Source organism: Gallus gallus, chromosome 5 (genome assembly GCF_016699485.2).
Source record: "Gallus gallus isolate bGalGal1 chromosome 5, bGalGal1.mat.broiler.GRCg7b, whole genome shotgun sequence".
In the NCBI taxonomy this organism is placed as follows: Eukaryota; Metazoa; Chordata; class Aves; order Galliformes; family Phasianidae; genus Gallus; species Gallus gallus.
Genome location: NC_052536.1, coordinates 12,049,615 through 12,063,736, shown reverse-complemented (window position 1 = coordinate 12,063,736; position 14,122 = coordinate 12,049,615). Strand labels below are relative to the sequence as shown.

Here is a 14,122-nt window from a genome sequence, read left to right as displayed (position 1 = left end):
TGAGGTGGTACGTTTTCTGCTGCGATGCGGGCTTTCTGAACCCGCGGCTTCATTCCCTTGCAAACCGTACGCGTTTCTGTGAGAAGCGATTTGTTTTCTCCCTTCTAAAGGCTTCGTCGTCTTTCCGCAGGGCTCCGTGTTTGGCCGGCCGCGGTCCCCAGCCGGGCTGTCTGGGTGCAGGCAGGCTGCTTTGGGCTCCGCGTGAGCAGCACGCAGCCACAGAGGCAGCGCCGGGCAGTTGCACAGCGCCGAGCTCCTCCAGTGGCAGCGGCCGCGCGGGGCCATCGGCTGCCGGAGCCCTCGCGGCGGCGGAGCTCGCTCTGAGGCGGGGCCGCACCCCGTCCCGCCTCTTCCTCCTCGGTCGCCGCGGGTCGGGAAGGGCGCGAGCCCCATGGAGGCGGTGCTCCGCGCGTGGGTAGGTGGGCGCGAGGGCTGCGCGGGGCGTCGGCCCGCCCTGCGGCCGCGAGATGGCGGCGAGAGGAGGCGAGGGCGGGCTCCGTGCGGCTCCTCCGGCCGGGCTGCGTCCTGCGGGCCTGCCCGACCGTTGGACACGAGCAGCGTGAGGACGGGCTTCCGAGCCTTCCTAGAGCAGTGGGGGGCGTAAGCAGACGGGCTCTGACAGCTGCTGCCGGGTTGCACGCCGCCCTCTGGTTTGCTGCTTCGGAGGGCGGAGCGGAGCGGCGCCTGAGGAGAGCAACGCGCCGTGCTGCGGGCAGCTGCTGCCGTTCGGCGCCTCGTCCTGAGGGCGTGCGGAGTCCGCACGTGCCGGACCCTCTGAGCAGAGTTAGGTGCCTCCCACAAGAACCAGCGCCGAGAGCAGCCCCGTGCTCCTGCCTGAGGTCGGAGCTGCCGAGCGAGTCCTTTGAGGAGCTCGGGGCAGCAGGCGAGGTGGGCTAGCGCCCACCTGGGGGCCTCCACCTGCGGCAGTGCAGGGGGCTGCTCGAGCTCTCGGCCTGCGGTCGTCTCGGAGGCCGTAATGTGGGCGAGAAGCTCCCTGGTGCATTACCGCCGTGCTCTGTGCGTAAGAGCATGCAGGTATGTTCTTGTTTTGCCCGCTGTGAGGTAAAAGGAATCACTTAACGATGGATAACGATGGATTCTGCTTTGTTGCTTTATGTTCCAGAACAACATAGCGTGTCATTCTCACCTTATTTTGGTGTGTTCTGCTGGAAAGCACTGGCATGAGTAACACCATTAGCACTCAACAGGTGGCCCTCGTGGCTAGTAATGAGGCATTCAGCCCTGCCAGGTGTTAGGCTGCCGTTAGTCTTAGCAAGCACGTTCCTGTATAGAACAACGATTCTGGGGCTGCAAGGGTGGCCTCAGTGGCAGCAGATCTGGGACGGCCCTGTCTGTAGTTCTGGGGGGGCCATGTAACAGCCTTAAGAGTGAAAGTTGCCCTTTGGGGGATTTTTGGGAGCAGATAGTGTCAGGTTAACCCGTGCCACGTGCCCGATGAACCCACTGGCTTGTAGGAGGAGAGCTAAGTGCATCTCATTAGCTTTTTTCTAACGTGCTACTTGTGTGTGTTTGAAGGGTGCAAACAGCTACGGGCAACTTGGCCTTGGTCATAAAGAGGATGTGCTGGTACCTCAGTTACTGAAAGATGTTTCCTGCAAGTGTCAAGACATCAAGAGCATCGCTGGAGGAGGGGGACATTCTGCGGTTATCACTGGTAAAAACATTGCTCTTGCAAGGAGTGCCTGACTTGAGCAGCCAGGACAAATGTCTTTCCTTTCTGGTGCGGTGCTGCCACCTATGTGTGGCTTCTGTGTCTGAGCAAGTATCAATTCTTAACTGTAAAACAGGTTCGCGCTGTGCCTATCAGCTGACTATTTTGGAGAAATTCCTTTGTTTGCTCATCTTCTGTGTCTGTTGAATGACTAAACCCGTCTGACATAATAGCTTTTAATACAAAACCGTTCCTTGTCCTCTGTTGAGGGTGAGGAGGGAAGGAGTCAAATGGAATGTCATTCAATCTGGAGAAGTTTTAAGGTAAGGAACGGAAAATAGCATCTGGCCTTCAAAAGGTTCTGCTATATGCTATAGTTAATTATGGGAACAAAGGGATATGGGCAGGTGTGAATGGTATGAAGTTCTTCTGAAAACAGGTTCTTGTTTTGCTATATGAGCTGTCTTCCTTGGCTCTTGACAGCTGTGCTTACTCAAAGATGTTACTGGTGCATCAGAAATAGCTGTCTTTGTGCAGTTCAGTGTGTTAAATGACATGTAATCACTGTCTTGTTGCAGGATCTCACTGCATAAGTGCTTCTTTGTGAATTGAGTGTGATTTTATTTTATTTATTTATTCCAGGTGCTGGAGAGCTCTTCGTATGTGGCCATAACAAAGCGGGGCAGTTGGGATTGAATCACACAGAAGATGTGCTGTGTTTCACACTGTGCACTGCCCTGTCTGGCTTCTGCGTGCAAGAAGTGGCCTGTGGTTGGGATTTTACAATCATACTAGGAAGTAAGTCTGTCTTTGCAGGAGCTGGGGGAATATGGGGATGTGGAGAACACACTGACGATTCACATTGCTATTGCTTGTGCACTCACAGGTTTCAGGCTGCTTGAAAGCTATTGTGTGTGAGCTTCAGACCTTAGCTGAATGTGTAAAATCAGAAGGCAGTGGTCTCAGAGACCTGTTATTCCACTGTGTTTTTTGCCTGTTGTAGTGTTACAATACTTTGCTGTTGCTCAAAGGTACACCGATCACTCTCTAACGCTTTCTTTTGCAGGAGCTGGCCTTGTTCTGTCCTGTGGCTCTAACGCTTTTGGGCAGCTAGGAGTTCCTCAAATTTCAGGTCCATGCTTGATTCCACAAAAGATCAAGGTAAAGATTTAAAAGGGACTGCTCTATATCTCTGTGCATTATGTTGCTTACAGCAGTGACAATGGTCTTGTGACTTCAGTGAGCTTTCAAACTTGAATCTTCAACTGTTTCCAAGGAGTCCATGTGAGGAAATAAATTTACAGAGTAGACAACCAATGATGGTCCTTGACCCAGAAATGAGATGCTACGGTTGCTTTCTTTTGTTGTGTGAGGGAGTTGCCCGCTTAGAACACAAAGTTGTCTCTGTCCTTAGAGGTGAGGATGTTTCATGTAACGCATCTTGATGACATCTGCAGAATGAGTCTGATCAGGTGTTATAAAGTGATGTTAAGGCTAGTGAAACCATGGAAGTTTACTTCAGCTGCAGCTTCACCTCGAGTCTGTAAGAGACCAGATAGGTTATGCACTTGCAGGCTGTTCCTACCTTTGCTGTACCTCATTCAACATTTGTGACTCACAATTTGAAGGGTATCACGTAGAACACAATAAGCCAGCAATAATCCCCCCCTTGAAAAAAACCTCTGTGACGAAGTTTAACAAAATTAGTTCTGCCACTTCTTTTGATGATTTGTTCCTGAGCATTGAGTACTGTGATGTTATTTCCAGACCTAAAATCCTTTAGGTAAAACCAAGCCTGGTCATACTCAGAGTGGGAAAGTATGTAGCTGCAGGAAAATGAGAAGTAGTAAAACTAAAGCACTTTAGTTTTACTGCTTTTGAGAAGAAGATTATTTTTACTTCTTGCATGTGAAGGAACAGGAAAGTACATGGACTCATTTCTCGTTTAACCTCTGGTATTTAACAATCAATAGCAGCTTCCAAGGAAATAGGATGGAGAGTTGAGTAACAGTTTCTCTCTTGTCCACTACCTTCAACTCTTAAGTGCTAAAGGCAACAGAGATGGTGCTGCTCCTGTAGGTTGTGTGGAGGTCTGCGGTGTTACCTGGAGGTGAGGTGCCACTGTGAGTAGGGAGCTCTGAATGTAGCCTCAGACTGTTTGCTTTAAAATGCTTTATGTAGTGGGAACTAAGACTTCCATATATATATATATATCCATATATATATATATATATAAGCTTCTTTAGTGTTGGCTATAAGCCTAACAGTGTAAATAAATTTCTCAGGGGAATTCTAATTAATCCCTGATTTACACTGTAGCCTCTTATTTGAAGAACGCTAATGAAATGCTTTCACATCCTGATAAACTCTCCCGTGTAATGCAAGTGATAACGTGAGAGCAGAAAGGACTCTCAGACAGGAAGTGTAGCCTCATGGTCTGTGTCAGACACTGCAGTGTTGCATTTTTTGGGTTTTGTGGCAGTCAGGTTGATGTAGGGAAGGAGAGATGGTTAGTGGTCCTCTAGTGAATAAGGGTTACCTCACCTGATGCTCCCAGGAGGCATCAAGGCTACAGAACATCATTCCAGTGTGGTGCCTTGAAAATGGTGGCAGTGATGGTGTTGAACATTCATTCATCTGAAATATTTTCTCTATTTCACTTTGTGTCCTGTTAAGTGCTTGGATGGAAGCGAAGCATGGCTGACAAAAATCAGTAGGGAACATCTCCTAAAAATAAACAATAATACGTTGGTGTGCACTGTGACATGCAGGCTGGAATTGAGAGCTATTTTCACCACGCCCCACAAATGTGTTCAGCATATTCTGCTTTTAGGGGCAAAAATAAAGAAAAGAAAAAGTATCTTTCACTTTTTTTTTTTTTTTTTTCCTTTACTCGAGCAGTCCCTCAAAGAGAAAGCAGTGGGTATTGCTGCAGGACTGAGACATGCCCTTGCTGCCACGGGTAAATATGTTGTCTTTGTTTTCTCATTTCTGGACCAAATGAAGAGTACTTTTAATGCCTAGTGTTTTAATGGCTTAGTTGGGGTGCAGAAAAAAAGGGTGAATTTTAGCTTCTATTTATACTTGTGCAATGAGACCGTAGTTGTTGCCTAGAAGGATAACCCTGGTAAAAGTCTGGTTTTGGCACAAAGAACATGCAAAGCATTATTTGAACCAGTGAAAATGAACGTGCCTTTAAAACTAATTAATTATCCACTTGAGTTAAGTGATTTTTATTGGTGGTTATTGTGTTTTAATCTCTGTGTGTTCACTCTGGGAAGAGAGTGGTTTGGTGTTTCAGTGGGGAACTGGCATGGCGTCTCGGGCAAAGCGTGTGCACCAGGGGAAAACCCTCCCTGTGTTCTGGGCTGCGAAGGAACCCTGTGAAATAAAAGGTAATCCTGGAGTCTGACTTCTTTGTCAAGGTGATAGAGCTGAAATGTATTTTGCAGTGATACATGGTGTTTCTTTTTTATGAAGCTGCTTGGTATTATAAATATGGAGCACCTGAAAGAGAATGAGTGTACAAGTTCATAATCCACAGGGACAAATGATACTGAGTCTTTTGGCATCTGTGACCCAGAAGCAGAGGTTTTCGTTATAAAAGTCATTGTCATCATAAAAGCATACCTTGGTATAACTGTTTCATGTCTATGCACAAAATGATATCTTCTGTACAGTTTTATGAGACTAATTTTTCCCTAGGCCTGGAAGATGTGAAGGTGAAGAGAGTTGCTGCAGGCTCCTACCACTGTGTGTCTCTTACAGGTAGGCCTTAGGTGCAGGCATAGAAGTCCTTGTCTCAGCTTATAAGGGGGTTCTGTGCTTTGGAAATGTCTGTCAGCTTTGGCTTGACTCATCAGTGTGTTGTGGCACAGTGCTGGTTAGCCGTTCTGTAGTGGTTTTGGATCCTGGGAACTTCCATCTTAATAAGATCTGGTTTCACTTGTTAAATTCTTGGAGTTCTATGTATTTTATTCATGGAGTCAGGTATGACACAGCCCTTAGAAATAAGCAAGGATCTGGGGTCTTAGTGGTTAGAAACTCTGCAGGGGTTTGTGAAAGCATTTGATTGCACAGATCTCTGCAGCAGTGGTGCTGCATCAGGTGACTAGATGGGTCAGCCCTGGCCTAAGCGTGACCCTTTGCCAATGGGAAGGAGTGTTAGGAGGCTGTGTTGTGAAAGGCTGCTGTGGCTGTCCTCCTTCTGCAACTCGGAAGGTTGGCTGTGCTGTGCACGAGCACGAGGTCTTTGTTGGCTCTGCAGTAACAGCATGCACATACATCTGTGCGAGGTGGTGTAAGAGCTCCAAGCATATGAAAAGCAGTGGGGAAATGGCTTTATCTCCTAGGCACTTGCATAACTTGGGCCATTTGTTCTCTAGGCAGTGCTCCTGCACTGGGTGTTAAGTATCTGGTAGTGCAAGCGTAGGAAAAGTTATGTATCTTTATTTTCTATTAGACCAAGAGATGGGGAAAGAGAATAGCTTTTCATCTGTAAACTTACGGTTCTGAAATGTGGGAAGTATACTGAACCGTATGAAAACAAATCTTTATCGAACTTCAGAAGGAGTTCTTAGCAAATATGCAGCCATCTGGTACCTCTGCCATCATCAAATGGAGCGCTGCAGAGCTTGCATATGCAGAGAGATGGAGCTGTATGGGGAAACGTTAGATGTGAATTACAGTCAGTTCTGAGATGCAAAGTCTGTATGTGATTAGTGAAGAACTGACAGGACAAACAGAATCTGCTTTAGCTAATTTAGCTAAACACACTCTCTGTGTGTTTGGAGTGAGCAAATCATTGTTTCATGTTTGGGGTTTTTTTCTTTTTTTCTTTTTCTTTTGAGAGCAATCTATTTGACAACAGGGCGACCACATCTAACAAAATAGGTGTCAAAGCTTTCAATAGTGTGCTGGTATTGCTGCCCTTCCTCCTGCCTTAGCTTCTAAGGATGCTTATTTATTTAAGTTACTGTAGGGTGTAGTATTTAGTAAGCATCACTGGGGATTTTCTCTAGGAATCTCCTGCTGAGCAATGCAGTTTTCTTGGGCTCTATCCAGCCACCTGCTGGTAGGACACTGAACACCAGTCATTGGGAAGCTTTTGCTGCAAGGGTTGAAGTGTATTGTTGCAAACAACATCTTTTCTATCTTAAACTCAATAAATAAAGGGGGCAGGGGGTTCTGGACAAAACTTTGTGTTGCAGATTTCAATTTCCAGACTTTCTCGGCCTGTGATCGTGTACTTTGTCTGTGTGTGACTTCTCTTGCTTGTGCAGAATGAACTAACTTCAGGAGGCCTGACCCAGCACACGTTCTGCTTATTATGGGTTATGTTTTTTAACGTGGAGGTCTAGAACCTGAGCTGAACCATCTTGTGCTGAAAAGACTGGGTTAATGATAAGTAGTATCTGCAGAAGGACTCATCTGAACACTTACCTCTTTACTGTCAATTGGTTTTTAGGCTGTGAGCAACTCCAACTCGTACTGGGGAACCACATGAAGCAAATGCATGTTTCTGTAAATATAATTATCCCTGTGGGTGGAATCCTGGAGTGTGTACTTGCATAAATGCTTCTTCTGCAAAGGGAATGGGGGAAGACAAGTAATTACAGAAGTCTCTCAGTAGTTGTACTGGTGTTTTCTGTCATGATAATATTTTGGTTTTGCTTTGTGATGGATAGTACCTGCTTTACCTCCCTGTTCTTGGCTGTGTGTCACATTCCTTTAGGAAGTGACTGAGTAGGGTGGGGTAGGGAGCATTAGACCATCCCTGATTTTGAGGATTTACTGAATATGCTGAAGTTGAATTCAGCAACAGTTACAAGTGGAGCTGGGAGCCTGTAGCTCCCGTAAAGAGACTGGGAGACTGTTCAAGCTTCCCAAGTGCTTGAGGGGAGTTGCATTATTTGCTGCTCTTCAGAAGGTTATTTCCTGGGCTGAGTCTAAGCTTTGGGGTGGAGGTAAAAGCTGGCCTGCAAAGACAGAGTGGGTAGAGAGGGAGTGCTCAGTGAACAACCTCAAGATACTTCAAGATTTTTCCTTTAAGATGTTTACTACTTTACTTAGTTCTCTTATAAAACTTTGCTTTTGCTCATCTTTGAGAAATTTGGAGTAGAAATGAGGTCTGGATGGTTTGACCCCAAAACTCTGGTTGCCTCAGGAAGTCTGCGTAGCCATCAGAATACACATTTTGTTGTTAAGACCCTGGCAAATATTTCTTATATTCTGATTACAGTGTGTATGCGTGTGGTAAAGACACTGTCCTTTCCTCAAAATCACTAAGCTGAGACAAATAATGCATCTGGTGTTGTTCTGTGTGTGTCACTTTCAGCTTATTTTACTTCTTTATCAACTGCAGGTGAAGGACACCTCTATGTCTGGGGTAGCAACAAACACGGGCAGCTGGTGAGCAAGGAGGTATTTCTTGTTGAGCCCAAGAAGGTAGACACTCAGTTTTTCTCACATGAAAAGATTGGAGCAGTTTGGAGTGGTTGGACTCACCTGGTGGCACAGACAGGTAGGATGTGTGAAAAGCAGCCAGATGTGGCAGCGGATCTGCAAATGGTCTACACTACATGCAAACTGTGATCTTACTAATACTAACTGAATGCAGGAATGAGGGAGAGGGAGAAGATAATCCTGAGCAAGTGTCTGTCTGAAAGGTGTGAAGACAGTCATAGGTATGAACCATTCCCTGGTTACTTGAGTCTTAGCTGAGGATCTAAAGATCACCAGAGCTCTTCTTCCTTTGCACAGCCGTGCTAGTCTTCTTATACTTCAAGACTGAGCGTACCTTCTAGTGTTTCTCTTGCTCTTTTGTAGTAGGGTGCTTAAAAACAAATAAAATAATGTGTTTAGAAGAGAAACAAACTAAGCTGGTTTAGAGTGCCTTGCTTCTATGGTCAAACTTGGAAATTGTTTAAAAGAGATAAGTAAAAAGAGACCTCATTAGTTTGAGGGGTATTATCATAAGATGATTTTGTTGAATCTGTTTGGCTGTACCTTCCTGGGAATAGAAAATGAAAGATTCCCACATGCAGAAGACTATTGGGCCAGATTCTTTCCTAGGAATAGATAAGGAAGGCTATGTACTGATGACATCCATGTGTAAAGTGGTGGTTGATCTGATGAAGGTGATTAAAATGCGTTTGCATTGATGCTCTTGTGAAATACGAAGGTAGAAGAGAAAGGTAAGTCATCTGAAACTGTTTTGCTGTTTTCACATGTGAACAGTATGTGCAGTTTACTTCTACTCTGTACTGAGGTATGAGAGTTAAGATGATCAAGGGGATTAAATTGTTTTATAAAACAAAAAGAACAGCCAGAGTTAGATTTGCAGGGGTTACGTACATTTGTTTTAGCTTGTGCAGACTGCCAGGTAAGGAAATGAAGAGCAGATGGAAACATTTCTCCTAGAGTTGTGTCGGAGATTTAAGAGCCTATTGGTCTGTCAGGATACAACCAGTTCATTAAAAACCTTCAGAGGGGCCACAGATCTATTGTTATTACTGGATTCTGCAGTTATGGATACTGGTTCAAGGAGTGCTTAGCCTCCTTGGTCACTGTGTGCTGAAGTGTGGTATTAAATTGGTGCTGTAAATAATGAAATAGTCACACAGTGATGTCCTTGCCCTGTGAGAGAAGTGCCTGTTTTAATTACAGTGTACTGTGAACTCTCATTGGTAGGAAGAGATGCGATGCATGACTGGAAAAACAAATTGGTTAATCATTCTGTTTCATGGCATTCATTGTTTGACATCAAAGTACGTGAGAGAAATGCCATGTTAAAAGCCCACGTTCCTCTGCCTGCTCTCTCAGCAGTCTGAAAGCTCTGAACGCTGATTTATTTCAGAGGTTGCATACTGAAAATTTCCCAGCTATGTACTGCTTGTACATAGTCAATGCTGTGTACTGCTTGAGAACTTTTCAGGTGGAGTAAAGGAGTTTCTCTCACAATGCGTGATTCTTGATGAAAGTGCTTCGTGTCACTGAAATAGAAATGGTGGAAGAAATGACATTAGTCAGCACAGCCTGTTTTTTTAAACAGAAGGTCTTGTCAACATGGTTTGCCTGGCTTCGTTATTCTTTAATAATGTATATCCACAAAGTAAAACTTCCCTGAGGTTTTAGAAACTTCAGTGTTTCACTTATCTATCCGTGGTCATTGCAGAAATGAGGGGAATATTCTAGTAGGAGGTTTTAAGAGGGGGAGGGTGGAATTCTGCTGACTGACTAGCAGCGGTGCTTATTTTTTTTTGGTAAATGTTTGAAAGAGATTTAAATAGGCTGACTTGACGTCTGCATCAGAACTGGCCAAGTGGTGTAGTGCTGTAAGTTATTGCTGTATTTAGAATTTTAAATCTCTTTGGAAGTCAACGGACCTGAGTCTTAAATTATTTGGAATAAGGTTTTGAATGGCCTTTGGCAGCGTCCAGACACATATCAGAACCTTATGGGACTTCCAAAGGTTCTTCAACTGCCAGATGTAGTGTGAGCTAAGCACTTAACTTGCTGAAAAATCACTAATTGCTTACGGATAAACTTGCAGTTCTCTAAGTAACTGAAAATGCAGCCCAATTGAATGCTTCTCCTTGTGTGTAATTCTCCCTCCGTTATTTTTACTGCATCCTAGCAAAAGAGGAAATGCTGCTCAAGTTTGCTGCTGCTGAAGTTGCATAAACCAGTGCTCTCCAAACGACTCTGATCACAAATCCCTATCAGTAAGAAAAAAAAAAAACCACAAAACAGCAAAACTTTCTGCTCATGCACCCCCACTCTAAGTGTACTTAGTATTTTACAGTATGTATTACTTTTACTACTGTAGTGTTCAATGCAAATTATAAAATATGCACAAAGGTAGAAATTAGGGGATGAAATAAAGATGAAATACTACTGAAAACACTACGTAAAATATTACTTTTAATACTTAAATGTTCATTTATCAATTCACAAATGTTGCCATTTCAAGATGACTCTTGGGTCATCTTGGAGATGTGCCAGGTGAGCAGTGCTTGCAAGCACAACCATAGAACACTGAAATGGTTTGGTGTGATGGTAAAAACAACCATCTGGAGGAGCACTGGGAGTTGTAGCAGGTGCTGTGGGTTAATACTTTTAAAGCAAGCCTAAGCAAGTTACCAACTTACTTATCAGACAAGAAGGAACATTTCCTAAACATTTTCTTCTTTAATATTAAGTTCTCCCTACTATGTAGACCACCCTCTTCTAAGACTTACTTTGTTTTTCTTTCAGACTGTTGCCAAAATTTTTCATTGTAGCTTAAAACAAAACACACAAAAAGCCTTTTTAGAAAAGAACTTTTAATCTATTTCTTCCCTTCCCTTCTATGTCCTTATAAATGATTTTAACTGCTCCTGAAATGACTCAAGTGCATATATGCCTTCTAATATCTTATATTCTACCTCATTCAGCAACTGTGTTGAATGTTCTGCTTTCAGTCCTTCCTTCCCTCCTATCTCCTTAGAGTCTGGTTAACTCTCTCTTCTGTTGTATCTACCATGAAGTAGGTCAGTTTCTAGAAGTTAATTCCTGGGATAGAAATTGCTTGACTCAAGGAATTTAAGGAGCATTTTTACAGCATGTTGTGTTGTTCATCATCACCTTTAACTGATTCTCTTCAGATCCAATTCTTTTTAATCATAGAGGTCTCTTTTGGACTTTTTCTGTTGTACACAAACTTACTTTAAAATAAGTCAGACTCCTTCCAGGTAGCACCTGCTCTGTACTGATTCCCAAGGATGTACACAACTAGACCTATATAGAACCACTAATGCTCCTTCAAAATAAGTTGCTGTTCTAATGCTCTGTGCAATGGTCCTGCTCAGTGGTGGTTGGTCCAAAAAGATCAACTGACTCTGCTTGCTTTTTGATTGGGTCTCTGATGATATGTGCTTGCTAGTGTCTTTAGTTTATTCATTATTTGCTGCATGAATGCTTATATCAAGTGTCTTTCAAGGTGTGCATTTCCATTATGGCAACACTATGACTGCTTCTTAGGTGAAGGGCAGACCAGATGCACTCTTCTGACTTCGGACTCCAAGTGCAAGTATTTCTCTTTACAGGTGACTGCTCTGTAAAATGGTTTGTTTCTTTCCCAACGCATTGCTTCACGGCACGAGGAGCACCAGTGCCATGTATTTGATACTGTTTTGAAGAACAATCGGCTTTTTGCATCTCTGCTTAATGATGTCTGCTTCAATTTGTGGTCCTTCTCCAATTGATAGAAACTTAGAGTATAGCAGCTGAAAGAGAAGCAATCACAGGAGTTATAAAAAAGAGAATTAAGTTGTAGCTTGTAATGCTGAAGGTTCTGAAGTAGGGAACTTGGAAAAACATAGAACTGATGTGAGTTGGAGGCAAACCTTAATACAGCAAGAAAAGACTTTTAAAGACTTAAAGGTGAATCATCAACTCGTTTCAAAACAAGTGATTTCCTTTTTAACTCTCAGACCTCATTAATAGGCCTTCGTAAGCTGCCCTGTTTTATTATCTGAGTATTCAGAATATGTTCTCTAGGTTATTTTTCATGTGACAGCACATGGAATGGTGGTCTACTTGAGTTCATGTAAAGAATTCCAAACTCTTCCCAGAAGGAGTTGCCTTAAAAATGCAGTTAGAATGATTTATCTGCTTCCTATCCAAAACTGCCTGTAGCTAAATAGTCTTGGGAGAGCAGCATACTTCAGACCCCTTAACATAGCCTGAATCATGTCCAGAATCCTTATTCTAAATGTGCACCTGAGTTTGTGCTCCTGCAGACCTCCCTTGACCTAACATCTCTTAGTCTGCATGAAAGCACTGGGGTGGTCTCAGGGGCTAGTGACTTGCATGGTAAAACAAGCTCATCTTCTGTTTTTCTGAAGCAAATGAGACTGCATCCAAAGGCTGAGAACAGACTGACAGAATATTTCCTAATCAGGGCCTAGAAGAGGGATCTTCGTGCTCTAATTGCACTTGAGCCTTCTTTCTCTCATGCCAGTCAGTAAGCGAAGCTCTCCATCCTTGCTTAAGTGGTGCAGTGGATGGAGCTGCGGCGAGGTGAGGTGTACGGATACTGCTCTCAGGTACCAAGCAGTGCGGTGTCAGCCCACTAGAGGGCCTGTCCAGATTTCTTTTGAATCAAGGCTCTGCAGCCTTCCTACTACTGAAAAGCATTCATCTTAGCCTTGAAATTTTCAGCAGCTCGAGTGCAAATCCTGATTTTTTTTTTTAATTTTTATTTTTTTTTGCACCTTATCTGCTATACCAATAATGCATCTGTTTTATGAGGACTCTTTTGTCCTTTTAGCTGCTATAGAGTGTTCTGCCAAGAACTGCAGTTGGGAAATGACATTTTGAACAGTGAATGGTTTAGTGATCTTGTTGCAGTCATCTGATATTATTGAGTTCTGGTGTTCCCGAGCCTGTGTTTGTTTAAAACTAAGTCAACATGCTCATATTGCTATTACCCCTATGAAAAACAATAACAACAAAACCCCACGCTTATTTTCCTTCTGCTTGTTAAGATCTTTTAAATAGTGGCTGTACCTAAGGGGTAGTATGGGTCTTTGTCTTAGTGGTTAGTGATAATACAGCTGCTTCTAAGGATTATCTTGTTCCTGGAGTGATTGCTTTTGCTAAAGCAACGCCACACACAGCAAGGTTAGGTATTTACTTTCAGGACTGAAGAAATGGAATGCCAGAGTGTATATATTTGATGACTTGCCTGTAAATATGTGCTGAATTTGGCTTGTTTAGGTGGAAGAACAGAATTAATGCTGTTTCCTGCTATGTGAATTTGGCCAATAGGATGTCATGGGGCACAATCTGGTGGGGCAAGTTGTTGATTTTCTGAGCAATATGAAGATGTGTATTTTTATGCACACTTGCACTTTTATATACTAACTTGCCTTTTATATATATTCATGCATAAGTGTTAGTCGAGGACTGGTCTATAAAGGTGAGAATGGGTGGATTTTCAGTTTTGAGAAGAAAAGTATCTATCTGTTTGTGACCCAAAGAGGACTTGAATGTTAATGTTAGCTATCTTTTGACCCCTGAAATGATGTGACAGGTCAGATTCCTTCCTTCTTGTAGGAGAAGGCACACAGGAAAAGGAGAAAAGGGATAAGGATGGTTCTGCAATCTTTGAGTCTCCCTGTGATGCTTCATTTAGGGACGTGGTTAGTCAGCATGGTGGTGATGGATTGACTGTTGGACTAGATAATCTAAGTAGTCTTTTCCAACCTTAATGATTCTATGGCTCTGATGCTGTGATGTTTTTCTTTTCCATTTGCTTCAAATGATAGGATATTCATGATTATTTACTACCTGGGAGAAAGCAGAAAGGATTTCGTGTCCATCTTCAAAGTGAGTTCCTTATGTGTAGATCTCATGCTCTCACTGATAGCGAAATTTCTGGTTACATTAAGTGTAAAAGAACCC

At 43.4% G+C, this 14,122-nt stretch overlaps 1 protein-coding gene across 9 annotated transcripts in view; it reads left to right on the top strand.

Annotated features, from left to right (window-relative positions):
- The first annotated feature begins 353 nt into the window (after positions 1-353).
- SERGEF (secretion regulating guanine nucleotide exchange factor) overlaps positions 354-14,122 on the top strand; it is a 132,227-nt gene continuing 118,458 nt past the window's right edge. For 3 of the 9 annotated variants that reach the window (XM_046942038.1, XM_046942034.1, XM_046942037.1), the window contains exons 1-8: positions 354-415; positions 1,537-1,675; positions 2,315-2,470; positions 2,739-2,833; positions 4,574-4,634; positions 4,954-5,067; positions 5,378-5,440; positions 8,037-8,195. In XM_046942038.1, coding sequence (XP_046797994.1) covers positions 392-415; positions 1,537-1,675; positions 2,315-2,470; positions 2,739-2,833; positions 4,574-4,634; positions 4,954-5,067; positions 5,378-5,440; positions 8,037-8,195 — 811 coding nt within the window. In that variant the 5' untranslated portion in view covers positions 354-391. Of the gene's footprint in view, positions 1,036-1,536; positions 1,676-2,314; positions 2,471-2,738; positions 2,834-4,570; positions 4,635-4,953; positions 5,068-5,377; positions 5,441-8,036; positions 8,196-14,122 lie in introns of all 9 variants that reach the window. The other 6 variants (XM_046942039.1, XM_046942041.1, XM_046942033.1 and 3 more) reach the window with 5 other exon arrangements.